Source organism: Triticum dicoccoides, chromosome 6B (assembly GCF_002162155.2).
Source record: "Triticum dicoccoides isolate Atlit2015 ecotype Zavitan chromosome 6B, WEW_v2.0, whole genome shotgun sequence".
Taxonomy (NCBI): Eukaryota; Viridiplantae; Streptophyta; class Magnoliopsida; order Poales; family Poaceae; genus Triticum; species Triticum dicoccoides.
In genome coordinates, this window is record NC_041391.1 from 654,578,142 (window position 1) to 654,592,493 (window position 14,352).

The following is a 14,352-nucleotide window of genomic DNA, read 5'->3' on the forward strand; positions in this document are numbered from 1 at the left end:
TACTCAGCAGGGCCAGAAAACTATGATAGCTGCTATTTACACAAGTCCTGAAACAACTAAGGAAATCCCAGTTGAGAGAGTGCAGAAGCAGATGGAAAAAGGAGCAGAGGTGTTCTTACTGCAAGTTCACAACATTCTAATGGAAGCTCCTGAAGGAACTAAAACACCCCCACCCCCCCAAATACAGAAGTTGGTAATTGAATATGTTGATTTATTTGAAGAACCAACTACACTTCCTCCTCATAGAGCTTTGGACCACAAAATACCATTAGTACCTGGTGCCACTCCTCCTCACATGAGACCTTACAGAGTGCCACAACACCAGAAGGAAGAAATGGAGGAGCAGATCAAGAAGTTACTAGCAGCAAATCTTATCAGACGTAGTCAAAGCCCATATGCTGCCCCAGTACTGTTGGTCAAAAAGAAAGATAGCTCCATGAGATTGTGTACTGATTTTAGGAAATTGAACTCACTGACAATTAAGAACAAATTTCCAATACCAGTAATAGAGGATTTGTTGGATGAGTTGCATGGAGCTAAATATTTCTCAAAGCTGGACTTAAGATCTGGTTATCACCAAATAAGGATGCACCCAGAGGATGTTCATAAAACAGCTTTTAGAACTTTCTTGGGCCACTTTGAATATTTGGTGATGCCTTTTGGGCTCTCTAATGCACCTGGCACTTTTCAGGAACTAATGAACACCCTTTTTGGACCTTACCTAAGGAAATTTGTACTAGTTTTCTTTGATGACATCCTCATTTATAGCAGAAATCTCAAAGAGCACTTAGAACATATCAAATTAGTTATGGATGTATTGAGAGACAACAAGCTATTTGCTAAGCTATCCAAGTGTGTGTTTGCAGTGCAACAAGTTGAATATCTAGGACATGTGATATCTGAAAAGGGAGTGGCAACTGACCCCCGAAAAATTGTTCCTATTGCTGACTGGCCAACTCCAGATACAGTCACTAAAGTGAGAAGTTTCCTTGGCTTGGCTGGGTATTACAGGAGGTTCATCAAGGGGTATGGTCCCATTTGCAGACCCCTGCATGATTTGCTAAAAAAGGGGTAGTTCCAGTGGACACAAGTGCATGACCAAGCCTTTTCCCAATTGAAGCAGGCACTTACTACAGCACCAGTACTGGCACTACCAAATTTCAGTAAACCATTTGTGTTGGAAACTGATGCATCAGGAAAAGGGATTGGAGCTGTTCTAATGCAAAAGGGCCAGCCAATTTCTTACTATAGTTCAGCTCTCTGCCCTAGAAATGCAGCTCTTTCCACCTATGAGAAAGAGGCTCTAGCTATTCTGGAAGCACTAAAGAGGTGGAGGCACTACTTGCTGGGCAAAGAAGTGATCATAAAAACTGACCAGCAATCACTGAAGTTTATCACAGACCAGAGGATAACCGAAGGAGTGCAACATAAACTCATGATGAAGCTCTTGGAATTCAACTTTACAATACAGTATAAGAAGGGAGTGGAAAACAGAGTGGTTGATGCCCTTTCAAGGATTATTCCTAAATGTTTTGTTATTTCTGTTGTCACCCCTACTTGGGCTGAGGAGTTAATAGCTAGTTATCAGCAAGACCAACACACCAGTACATTGGTGGAACAGTTGCTGGTGCAAAAACAAGGCACTAACTCTGATTATACAATACATGCGGGTGTAATCAGATACAAGGGAAAATTACTAGCGGGCAAGTCAAGTGAACTCAGAAGCAAATTAATATCTGCTCTGCATAATTCCCCTGTAGGAGGACATTCAGGAAGAAGGGCCACTTACCACAGAGTCAAAAGCATTTTTTATTGGCAAGGTTTGAAAGCTGATGTAGAGAGTTTCATTGCTGCTTGTCCCATATGCCAGAGAACAAAGCATGAAACTTGTTTACAACCAGGTTTGCTTGATCCTTTGCCTGTAGCAGACATGGCTTGGCAACACATCACAATGGACTTTGTAGAGGGATTGCCCAAGTCCAATGGCAAAGATGTGATCGTGGTGGTAGTAGACAGGTTTACCAAATACAATCATTTTATTCCCCTGTCTCACCCCTACTCAGTTTTATCTGTGGCCCAAGCTTTTGTGGACAGCATTATTAAGCTGCATGGACCACCCAAGTTGATCATTTCAGACAGAGACAGGATTTTTACCAGTAAATTGTGGAAAGACATATTTGCTGCCCTGAAGGTGGAATTGAGGTACAGTACAGCCTACCACCCTCAAACGGATGGCCAGACAGAGAGAGTTAATCAGTGCCTTGAAACATACTTGAGATGCATGACTACTGATCAACCCAAGAAGTGGCTCTCATGGTTATCTTTAGCTGAGTATTGGTACAATTCTACCTATCACACCACCCTCAAAATGTATCCTTTTCAGGCCTTGTATGGATTTCCACCACCCTTGATCTCAGAATTGGCAATCCCTGGCCCTGGTGATGAGGAAGCACAGGATTTTATTTCCTCCAAGCAGCGCATGCTAGAACACTTGAAGGAAAATTTGGGCAAAGCTCAAAACGGGATGAAGCGATATGCAGATCTCAAGAGGGTGGAAAGGGTCTTCTCAGTGGGAGATATGGTCTATTTGAAAATGGCTCCATACAGATTGGCTGCTTTTGGATTCAGAGGTGCTCTTAAACTTCAGAATAAATATTATGGCCCTTTTCTTATAGTACAGAAGGTGGGCAACGCAGCATATAAGCTCCAATTTCCTCAAGGGGTGCAGATACATCCAGTCTTCCATGTTAGCCAACTCAAGAAACACATTGGCAACAAGGCAATCCCAAGCCCAATGCTTCCAAAGGTTAACAGTGATGGCACAATCAAAACGGGCTCGGCAGCAGTACTTCAGGTCAGACAGATACCACGCAACAACTTACCAGTGGTGCAGTGGTTAGTTCAGTGGCAAAACATGTCTGCAACAGAAGCTACATGGGAAGACGCGAACTTTGTTAAGTACTCCTTCCCAGAGTTCTTCAAAGCAACCACTCAAGCATGGAGGGCAGCAGCAACAACGACGTGAGGACTCGTCGTAACTCAAGAAGGGGGCAATGTCAGGCATCAACATGTTCAGTTAATTCAGTTAACTATACAAGTTCAGAAAACACTTCGCCAGAACCAACGATCAGGATTCGCTCCTCGCTAGCGCTCCGTCGCTAACCATAGATCTTTTATTTACCGTTTAAAGACAGTTACTGTTACCTTTCACCGTTGTGCCGGCTGGCTGTCCCTATAAATACAGCCGGGGTGTGGCTGGCATCTCCATTCTACTCTCTTCTAGAAGATTGCCGCAACGGCTCCTCTCATACTCTTATAAATTCATACTTTTATTAATACAGGGCGAATCATAGAGAGAATTTATACACTATCCTGGTCAAATATCGCTTAATTCTCCTATAGATCGTGACTGGGTCCTTACAAGGAGATCGACGATAGCTTGGCAGTTTAATTTTGTTATTTATGTATACAAATGCATGCAGTTTCATTTGTACTTGCTGCCCATTATTGCAGATTTATGAGAAGGAAGAAAATTAATAATATTCTTGCGCGTTGTCCACTACCTGAAAACATTTTTAATTCTTGAAGCCTAAAAAATCAAAAAACAAGAAACCGGATATGAGGCAGATGCTAGAAGAAAAGAGAACATTTTCGTGAAGACTTGTGCTGGACCATGAAGTACGTAAAAACTTCTCCGTGTGTCTAGCATCTCTCCGGTTCATACGACACCGTTCATCCGCATACACTGTTCGCTTACTTTTCCTGGTCCACGTGCACTGTTCACCCACACATGACTATTCACTGCTGCCACGTGTCAGGCAGAGAAGAGCCAGCAGATATAACTGCGGACGCACGGCGTGGGCTGTTGCTTAGCCACTTTAATTCTTTTATATATATATAATCTCCACTACAAATAAGATGATCCATTAGGCAGTATGACGTTGTAGCAAGAAATCCATACATTCTACTCAAAAGGTCAAGAATGGGGGTAAACGTATCAGTTTTTCAGGGAAAAGAAAATGAATAAAACACATACACATGGTAGAGGAACAAAAATGCGACTGGATGCTCACAGCTGGTAGTGTATACTTTACATTGTTAGGGTGCAGCGCATACATACAGAAAGGGGAAGAATGCACACTCCACTCTGCCGCAACTAATGATACAACAATATGGTGATCAACTCATTTCACTGCACAAAGGCTCTTGTCCTAACCTCTAAGGCTCTTGCTCGCCTCCCAAGGGGGAAATCCCCCAAATAATCGCTATTTACAAACGATTCCCCGCGCCTTTCTCTCCTCCTAACAGTATTGTTAACTTAACACCAGGCTAAAACTGTTGGCCACCCAAAATCGCTATCCTTTCAGTATCACGACACCGGTCCGTTGCTTTGCAATGTGCGATCGGAAACAGACGATAGCTCCTCCTCCAAGGCGCTAAGCAGATCAAGGTACTCGCTGAATACATCATGTGACTGCAAGTGGTTTGTTCGCATGTTAGAGGCGCTCATAAGATTCATAAAGCCGGGAAAACGAGCACCTCTTATGCTCTGCTAACCTGTAGAGTGATGCTATATGCTTTCCACAACCTCAGATCATGTCGAAAGAGATCCACCAAAACCTGAGGAAAATAAAAAGAATGCATTACAGCAGCAAGGACCACTAATTTTGCAAAACCAAACAATTCACCTCTAAATGCTACTAATATTCACTGATAACAGTGCACCAACTAGATTAATATTATCTGATCTCAAAAAAGGATTCTACAACAATCAATCAATCCAGTTAAGTGCAAGTTATGCGGCAAGTAAATACTAGTGGGCAGTAGTCAAGAACCAGATATATATCTAATGCTTGACCCATGGTAAAGCCAAAAAAACAACTTGAGCACAGATGCGAAGGCCAATGACAAGGTTACCAAAGAACCGCACATTCAAACATTTTAACTAGCGCATAAGAATTGTTAACCATGTCAACGCATAGATCTATACAAGTATTACCTCTGCGCGCCTCAATAAAGTTGCTAGCACCACGATCCATTCCTTAAACTTGACAGAACACATATGAGCAAGAAGGAACTCGGCATCTAGCCGGCTCTGAAGTGTGTCCATTTGGAGCTGTCATTAAAATATCAATAATACAAGTGAGAACTTTATTCTTCAAGAGAAGATGGAAAAAAAAATTGTGCGACTTGCAAACTTTCAAACCAACCAAGGGTGTATCGACTATTGAGGTATGTCATTCATCTGCTTGAACCAAGTAAACAGATGATTTACACAAGATCATCTCAGCTTATTGTTCCTTTTGTATTTTCAATACTGTCAAGTGATTTGCTTATTTTCTCGAGCAAATCACCTCCCTAGGTACTTAAAAGACATTTATAACATTCAGGTTCTAGCTTCGTTGAGCACGGCACAACTAGCATGAGAAAACTGCAGCAAACACTACTATGACTTTTTCAAGACTAAGAACGTCAATACCATTTACAATGTGACCAATACCTGGTTGAATTTAAACAGAATAGACATGGAGAGTTTCACTAGGGCTGTCAAAAAAGTTCAATCTCGACCAACTGTTTGACCATGATCTTTTCTAGGCTCGGCTCAAGTTCAGCTCGAGACACTAACAAGCCAAGCTCAAGCCTGACCTCAAGCTCACAAGCTTTAGAAGCTCGAACTCGAGAAGTTCGGTAAAGCTGGGCAGAACTTGTACCAGGTGTTCCACTGTCATTTCCCTGAAATTTCAAATGTCTTGCGCCTGCTTAGAATCCCAAGCCCACCATTCTTCCAACCATTTGTTCAAGTCCGAATGAAGTTTTAATCCAAGTAGATATGGCAGCAAATGCCCTAAACTGATTGGCTTTCACAGTTTGCAATTAAGCACCGGTTCATGAGAATATTCCCCGCAAAGAAAAAGGCGTGGGCAAGCCTTTGACAAGTCAAGAGCCCTTCATTCTGCGACTCAGATAGGCTAGGATTTGTGTCTCGGCCCTGGGTGTGTATTCGCTCGAGCTCGGCTCGTTGACAACCCTAAGTTTTACATTTCAGGATTGCAGATTTTTCAAAATTTAAAATATGTAATATATACAGTACAAGCCCAAATGTTGCAAAAGTTCTAAATACTCCCTCTATCTCAGTTTACAAATCTTGCACGTGTAGCTAGGTCGTTAATTTGACCAACTTAATAAGGGGCATGCATTACAAAAAATATATCATTAGAAACTTTAGATATTCTATTTTCTAATGATATAATTTTATGTTAAACAATTTATTTTATATAAGTTAAATTGACGACCTAGATACACGTGCAGGCCTTATAAACTGAGACGGAGGGAGTAACTAGATGTCATTCCATTAATGATGATTTCATGACCAAGACAAAGGCTCTCAAATTTGCAAAGAAAATTGAGAACAAAGTAAAATTGAGGTATTGACTTGATGATTGTTAAACAAAAACCTTTTCACCAATTAGTTCAAGTGCAGATGCAAAATTCTCCAGTCGGGCAGACCCTTGCCTTTCTCGCTGAAGATATTCCTGCATTAAGTTACAATGAAGTATGATAACAAGTAGCTTTTAAATCAATAAAACTGTTACAATGATGAATGGTGAGAATCTCACCACAAGATCAAACTGAGTCCCTTTGACAAAAGCAACGAGCTTTGAAAGTTCCTTGCCAGACATCAAATAGCTGGCATGGCTCTCCAGAATGTTCATAACAGAGTTAATATGTGGGCTAAGTTCTTTCATTGAGTTACTGTCCAAAGAGGAAACAACACATAAGTTCTGATAACAACACCATAACCATTCAAAAAAACGACGTGGCCTTTTAAAGTTAACTACAAAATGTACCTTTTCAAGTCAGAAGATTGTCTCTTGTATGGCGAACGGAATAGAAGATAACCCATAAACCTTGGAGATAGTTTTTCAGAGTCCGTATTGGCATTTTCAAAGTCTCTGCCAGACCTTAGCAAGAAGCGTACCTAAGAACATTAATGGCATTCCTTAATTCCACTGGAGATTATAACTATAGGAAATAGACAAGTCATAGCATAAAAGGCATACCAGCTCCCCAGCAAGCTCGTACAGAGATTCATCGAGTGTAGCCTGCAAAGTTACAAACACTTGAAATTGAGAGCTTGAACATGCGAGACAACTAGCACATAAGACCAAAACCACTTTATGATTAAGGTAAAAGAATTACTTGAAGCAAACGGAGTGCACAATACTGACTGACAGCAGGGCCTTCCAGCTTAGCAATGACCTGTAATCATACAACATTTTAGGCACTAATTCTTGCGGAACTAAGTGATAATAATGGTGAAATAATCTTTGTTAGTGCATAAGTCTGAGCAATACTATCATGCATCAGATATTATTTAACATATCCTAAAAGGGCATACCAGTATGTAACAAGCAGCAGTCCTGTACCATCTCCGTTGGAAACACTCCTCGAACATCCTACCATGGAAGATCAGTCATATAAGAATGCAAAAATTATATTTAATTCAAACGTTAATCAATCATTAACCACTGTCGATGCTACACAGTAGTTCATTGGTAAATATCGTAAACATTTATTTAGAGTCTGTGCACTCAAACGCGGGTGCTGGACTGGTAACTGTAAACCTTCGGCAAGTATCTATATACACCAATAAGGAATCAACGGAGTTATGAAAAATGACTGCCAATACAAATCAAGCGACATACATATCCTCTAAAAACCTAAGAAAATGGCCAGTTAAATAAAATTCCTGAGCTCTACAAAATTAAGGTCATTCTGACCCCACAATAGACAGTAGTCCATGTCAACAGAATCAACATGGATCATTTAGATTCTTGTTGATGGACACCAACTATGGCATATGGAAGTGTGCAAATCTACACTCTAGCTGATGTAAGACAATTACTAAGAGCAAGAGTTACAACTACAAGGTATGCATCTTAAAAAAGGCAGCACACTTACTCTGTGGATCGGCCAGCTGCAGAGAAAAGATCTGCCCAGTGCCGGCCATCAGTTTTCCTAGCAACACTGACAACTACATCCATATATTCAGAAAAATTCCGAAGTAGGTCACATGTCTTCTCTAAAAGAGACTTCTTTGGAGATTCACTTTTTTGTGGAAGTTGATTTTTTGAAGCACTTGGCCTGCAATTAGCGAAGTGACCAATCAGAAAAAGAAGTTGATTCATTATTTAAGCAATGATGACATGAAAGCCAGAAACTTAGTGAACAAACGATGTAAGCATGCGACCAGTTACAGCATTAAATAGAAATATTATACTGATGGTCTGATGGATGGCATCCATTTGAAGAAGTTCCATTATTAAAAAATACACGATGAACCATAACATGTTCCCATCTTTGTTTCAGCTCCAAATTGCAATATGCAGTAGATTTTATGAGGACAGTGAAAGAGTCAGAATCAAATACCTTGATATATCTGCTTCAAATACCGTAAACAGAAGCCACTCTAAACAGTGAGAGAAGTGAGGTTTCTCTGCTGACAAGTTTGCCAAACGTAAAGCTTCTTCATGTTTGTCTCTCTGTTAAATAAATAGAATGGAAAAGTAATTTTAGAGGCACAAGAAAATGATTTATACCAGTAGTCCAATAAAGCATCGATGAAAACATAACTTCATAGTAAAGCCATAAAATTAACCTTCCGAAGACAACAACCCTAGATTAATGTAAGCGAAATCATCTTTTTTTATGCTTACATTAAGTATGTCCGAAAGTCCTGCTACAAAATTCAAGCGGGCAAATATCATAATATAACAGTCCAAAAAATATATGAATCCAAGCGTTCTCCCTAACGTATCAAACATTTATGCAAGGGATAGCACAATCGCTACAAATTTGTTAGACCTTAACAACGGCTTTCTCCTTGTTATCCCTTTGTTATTTTGGACTCACCGGTGAATCGTTAGAAAATTATAAAAATGAGTTGCCAAAGAGCGGGATGACCAGAGACATTGATGAATTAACAGGCAGAAACCATGTTAACTTTGCAAATTCAGTCAGTAAGACAGCAAGATAACGCCACTAATCCCAGCTAAAATCAATGGAGAGAAAGGATTTAGATGACAACGCATAAAAAATTACAGATCACATTGGATATGTGTATAGCAATGTTTATGCAATCTTCATCAAACTTTGCCCTTTACTTTTCATGTTTATAAAGCATAAGTCCTGTTTTTACGGGTTGTGTACGCTAATCTGATGTAAGAACTCAAATTCAGATGCACTGCTAGGAGGCCCAAAAGTATATTTGACTAATGTGAGAATCTGACATTTTTTTCATTCTTACCAGATTAACGGATAAGTTTCTGAATATTGCCTTTATTTTCATTAAAAGGGTCAACTGATAGAAAACATATACCAAAGAGGAATGGTCATTGCTAACTCTACCTGAAGAAGATGCCGTAGTAAACAATGCAATATTGTTTGCGCCTTTGGAGAAGGCTCAAAGCATGGGAACTCTGCGGTTGAGAAGGACGTCCTCTGAGAAACACCAACAACTGCACCAACATTTGGCAGGAGACCAAGAGGATACACCTCACGGTCAAACTCAAGCTCTGGATCCAACTACAGAATCAAATAAGACGTGCTCAATTATAATTTAGGATAACATCATGAAAAACTTTTCATTTGATAAAAGATCAGCATATGAAAATATTACAGCTTATATTAACAGATTTACCCAAAAAATGTTACATTTCACAAAAAGTAGGTGGAAAACTCCAAGCAGATATCAAAACCATTGCATGATCTAAGATCAGTACCTGCAGAAAATCCTCTTGCCTAAAAGGATTTGCTCCATGTGATGGGTACCATACCTGAAACAAAGCAGTTTCTGAATAAAAGGATAGCGGGCAAAAAAAAATTAAAAAACATCTATGACCCAAAAATACATGTGCATAATAGAGAAAATATGTATCGAAGAATACCATTAAAACTGACCTGCATCCCTTGATGGCCATAGTCAAGCCATGAAACCTCTTTGATAAGATTAGCCTTCTCTTCCGTTTGAGAACCGACGACCCAGAAGAGTTCAACTGAATTTGTAAGTGCTTGTTCATGTCCATCATCCATGTCCAGCACAGAAAGTTCCCCATTCACCCGCAAGATCAGACATCTGATATATTGCAAGCCAAATAAAAATCAAGGAAAATAGGACCAGGTGACATCTGGATTAAAATATACCTTGAAGGTTGTTGGGACGACAGGTTAGAAGATCCATTTATATCCTCCTTCAGCACACCTTCATCAGTTGGTTCAGGAATCAAGCGCATTGAAACAGGTGGGCTCTTTGGACTCATAATTGAAAGTTCTCTAACTGTTGAAAGCTGTTTAATCATAGAGAAATGCACGTTATAAGGCAGAAGCTAACAAAAGAATCTACATTGAGGATGCAAAATTCTCACGTCACCTGTAAAACTGGACTACTGGTAGGTGACAATTCTCCCGAGATCATCACATGGAATATATGCACATCAAATGGACTGTAGGTAACAAGAATGTAATCCTGAAAGACATCCATGACAATGGGTCTACCAAGCAATGGTTTCCGGTAAAGTAAGGAGCTATGATCAAGGTGATATCTTGGGAAAAACAGCAGCTCGTACCTAAGACAAATGCAGTGAACATGTCATATAGTTAAATTCTAAATAGCAAGTCATACACGTGTGAGAGAGAAGTGGTATTTAAATAGGTAACGAAGCACTGAGAACAGAAAATATTAATGATTCTTTTGACATATAGCAAACTGTGAGGTTCAGACAGTATCTATGTGAGTTCAAGCATTTGTTCAAAGCATGAAGCTCAGTTCACATACATAACTAAACAGCTTCCATGTGCAGAAAGTTTCAGACTTGAGACAGTTACCAGATAGCAAAAAATAAGGTAAGAAAGTGAGACTAACGTGTTTGATGATTCAACATAATTGCATACGATGACTATTTTACCCAGCCACAACAAGCCTTTGCATTGAATCTTTTGCTCTTGAGTAACATCCCCAAAAAAACGCCATCTTTTGTTTCGCAAATCATACAGCACTAGGCCACGAGAGCCAGCAACTGCCAAGTACATGCCATCGTCGCTTGCAACTACATGCAGAACTGGCCAGTTCTGTGAACTATAGGACACCTGCTTCCAAAAAGAGAAGAATTATAATTATCCATACATCAACAGATGATGCGTGTTACCTAATAAACAGATAAAAAGATGAAACTGAAGACTTAACTGGAACGTTAAGATGCAATATCTTAAGTTCATCAGTATCATCAGGTTGCACTAATAGGATTCGATCTTCGCCATAAAGAATCTGGCGAGTATATGTTGTGCTTGAAAGTCCTCTATTGAGGCAACATTTGGCAAATGAGAAAGCAAGAACCCTTTCTGATAAGCTTTCTTCAACTGCAAATAATTTATATCCATAATCATCCCACTGAATGTGTGATGTCCCACCCATTAGAGGCTCAAATTTTGGGGCATTAGGTTTAACCATTGGAGACAAAGCAGAATTTGATCCGGCTTGACGAAATGTGCACATCAACCGGCATCCAGATACAGACCAAACAGTAAGTCCCCTAAATTTCCATCCAACTGCAAAAGCACAATTGTCAGGCGTCCAAGATATACAAGTAACAGGACCTGTATCTTCCACTGAATACCTACAAATTTTTATCCAAGAAAAAAGAACAGTTATCTCAGCTTCAATAGAATAATAACTGGAAAAAATTGCTACTAAATCAACCTAGTACACGTCAGTCGCAAATGACAATATAAATTGTTGAAACATTGACATTTCTGCCAAAATAACATGTTAAAGCATATGCACGAAAAGACAATATTGGCATTAGGTGCTTAACAAATACAATCAGGCACTCAAAATTCATTTGAATTTGCAACACTTTGAGATGACAACGTCTAGTAAAGTAGCAAAATGTCTCAAAATTTCACTAATGTTTCATTACATGTAAGAAGGGTTTCCTAAATCAGTACAAATTTGCAACCAACTGCCAGAAAATTAGGTCGTCAGAACTCAGAACAACCAATGCAACTTGTACTTAACAGCTTAAGAAGAAGTGAAAAAAATATATCTGTATGAGAGGCTTACCCCCAATCAAACAAAGAAAGAGTGCGTATATGCCGCGCATTCTCAGCCAGGTCATACAATTCAACAACACCTCTGCTGCACCCGACGGCAAGAATCTGCTGTTCGGAAGCCACAGAAGTACACATTGCATCACCAGTGTTCAACCATCTGTCTACCCTGATGCCGCTGGTTTGCTTTAATCCCTTCTTACCGACCGTACAGAGCGCAACCTGACAGTCTGAGTACACAGCAACTAGCAATCTTAGCTTCACCGACAACTCAACATGGACGATAGCAAAATCCCCTGTGCAGCAGGGAGCAGGCCTTGCATTAGAATTTCCTCGCAAGCTAGGCGGGTCAAACACCAAAGCATCTACAACGGCAGCGGTTTTGTCGGGCGAGCATGCGGAGCAACGAAGCTTGAAGCTGTCCGAGAACTGGCAAGCAACAACAACAAGACATGCAGCATGCTTAACATAGCAAGTAGGAAGCAAAGATGGCACAACTACATACTTCGCTTCTATCGGGCGACTTACAAGAAACAAAAGCAGTATGCATTTCCATGTACCTCAGCATTCCAGGACACGACCTGCAAGTGCCCATTGGACAGCCCAAGGAGCATGCTCTTGCTGTCGCACGCAAAATTGCTCCTGCAACATGATATACCATACTAACACATTAGCTCCCCGCAGCAGGAAATTTGTTTGCCTCTCGTGTCTGGGGGTAAGGAGCGGTGGCCGGATACCGTACGTTATAGAAATGTCATTGCCGAGAGGGACCTTCTCGACGATTATTTGGGATAGAGTGGCGAGGCAGAGCCCGGGGAGCTGCTTGCCCCCGACGATCAGCGGCTTCCCCGAGAGCTGCACCTTGTATATGTGGAGGTAGAAGGAGGAGGTCTGCGCACAGCACACACACACACACACACACACACACACACACACACACACACACACATAGAAGTGAGTCGTTGAGCGGAAGAGGGAGAGAGCGGGCGCGGGGCAAGCGGGGAGAGGCTGACCAGGACGGCGACGGTCTTGGCGTCGGGGCTCCAGACGGCGTGGGCGTTGGGGCCGTGCGCGGCGAGGGAGTCCGGGGAGCGGTCGAGGCGGGCGAGGCGGACCTTGTGGTGGGAGGCGGACCAGAGGTGGAGCGAGGCGGGGCAGACGGCGAGGAGGAGGCGGCCGAGGACGCGGAGGAGGACCACGCCGTCGGACTCGCCCGGGTCCAGCGGGATCGACTGCGGCCACCCGTACGCCATGTACATCGCGGCGGCGGCGGCGAGCGGGCGCCCCGCCTCGCCGGCGGGGGGAGGGAGGCCGGGGCGAGATGCGGCGCGGGTCGGGGGAGATCTGAGGGACGGGAGGAGGCTGGTGGGCGATGCGGGAGATGCACACCGGTTTCTTTCTTTCTTTCTTTCTTTTGGCTTTTCGCTCCCTCTTTTTCCCTTTCTTTTTTCTTTGTCAAGTTGTTTATTTCAGAATCAGATCGGAGATTCCTGGCCATCAGATTATGTGCCGGAACTTGACTACTATCTCTTCTAACTTCTGGTGGGGATCAACTCATATTGAAAACAAGGTTCATTGGATAGCTTGGGATAAAATGTGCCTTCCAAAACGAGATGATGGTATGGGCTTCCGGAATTTTGAGGCTTTCAATCAAGCGTTGTTAGCTAAGCAAGCGTGGAGGCTTCTGAAAGAGCCTGACTTACTTGTAGGCAGGCTTCTGCGGGCATGGTACTATAAGGACTCCTCTATCATGCAGGCTACGTGTCCCTCAAATGGATCATACACTTTTCGGAGTATCCTTTATGGACATGACCTGCTGAAGGAGGGGCTGGTTTGGCGTGTTGGAGATGGGGCTGACATCTTAATCCATCATGATAACGGGATCCCTCGCAAGGGTTCAATGCGGCCTCTAGGACAAATTTTTATGCATGGAATCACTAGGGTGGCAAATCTGCTCACGGAAGACGGTGATAGCTGGGATCATGCAACTATTGATGCAATGTTTTCTGCAGATGAGATGATGCAGAGGATATTAAGAAAATCCCGGTGGGTGGGCATGGGGCTCATGATCTCCTAGCTTGGAACTTTACAAAGTCTGGGGAGTTCAATGTTCGTTCTGCCTATCATCTTGCTATGAGTGTACGGCGAGCGACTGTTGGCAGACCAGGAAGTTCGTCCTCGGTGAACACTCACAGGGATTGGATGGCGCTGTGGAGTACCCGGCGCATGAAGACTTCTGTCTAATGG

At 41.9% G+C, this 14,352-nt stretch overlaps 1 protein-coding gene across 1 annotated transcript; it reads right to left on the reverse strand.

The window, feature by feature from the left end:
- Positions 1-4,042: 4,042 nt before the first annotated feature.
- LOC119323074 (guanine nucleotide exchange factor subunit Rich-like) lies at positions 4,043-13,467 on the reverse strand. The gene is made up of 22 exons (XM_037596652.1): positions 13,119-13,467; positions 12,848-12,996; positions 12,666-12,747; positions 12,119-12,534; positions 11,243-11,672; positions 10,922-11,145; positions 10,430-10,625; positions 10,204-10,346; positions 9,961-10,135; positions 9,783-9,836; positions 9,409-9,585; positions 8,431-8,543; positions 7,963-8,145; positions 7,400-7,457; positions 7,201-7,260; positions 7,062-7,103; positions 6,849-6,979; positions 6,618-6,753; positions 6,456-6,533; positions 5,000-5,116; positions 4,558-4,620; positions 4,043-4,474 (listed from the first exon to the last, which is right to left on the reverse strand). The coding sequence occupies exons 1-22, from the start codon at positions 13,362-13,364 to the stop codon at positions 4,370-4,372; spliced, it is 3,378 nt and encodes a 1,125-aa protein (XP_037452549.1). The 5' UTR covers positions 13,365-13,467; the 3' UTR covers positions 4,043-4,369.
- Positions 13,468-14,352: the final 885 nt, after the last annotated feature.

Excerpts from the sequence above, each read along its gene's own strand:
- LOC119323074 (XM_037596652.1), bottom strand. The coding sequence starts at position 13,364 with ATGTACATGGCGTACGGGTGGCCGCAGTCGATCCCGCTGGACCCGGGC. Across the intron at positions 7,458-7,962 it reads GCAGCTGGCCGATCCACAGA|GATGTTCGAGGAGTGTTTCC; the intron begins GTAAGTGTGCTG and ends CTTCCATGGTAG. Across the intron at positions 4,475-4,557 it reads CATATAGCATCACTCTACAG|TCACATGATGTATTCAGCGA; the intron begins GTTAGCAGAGCA and ends AACCACTTGCAG.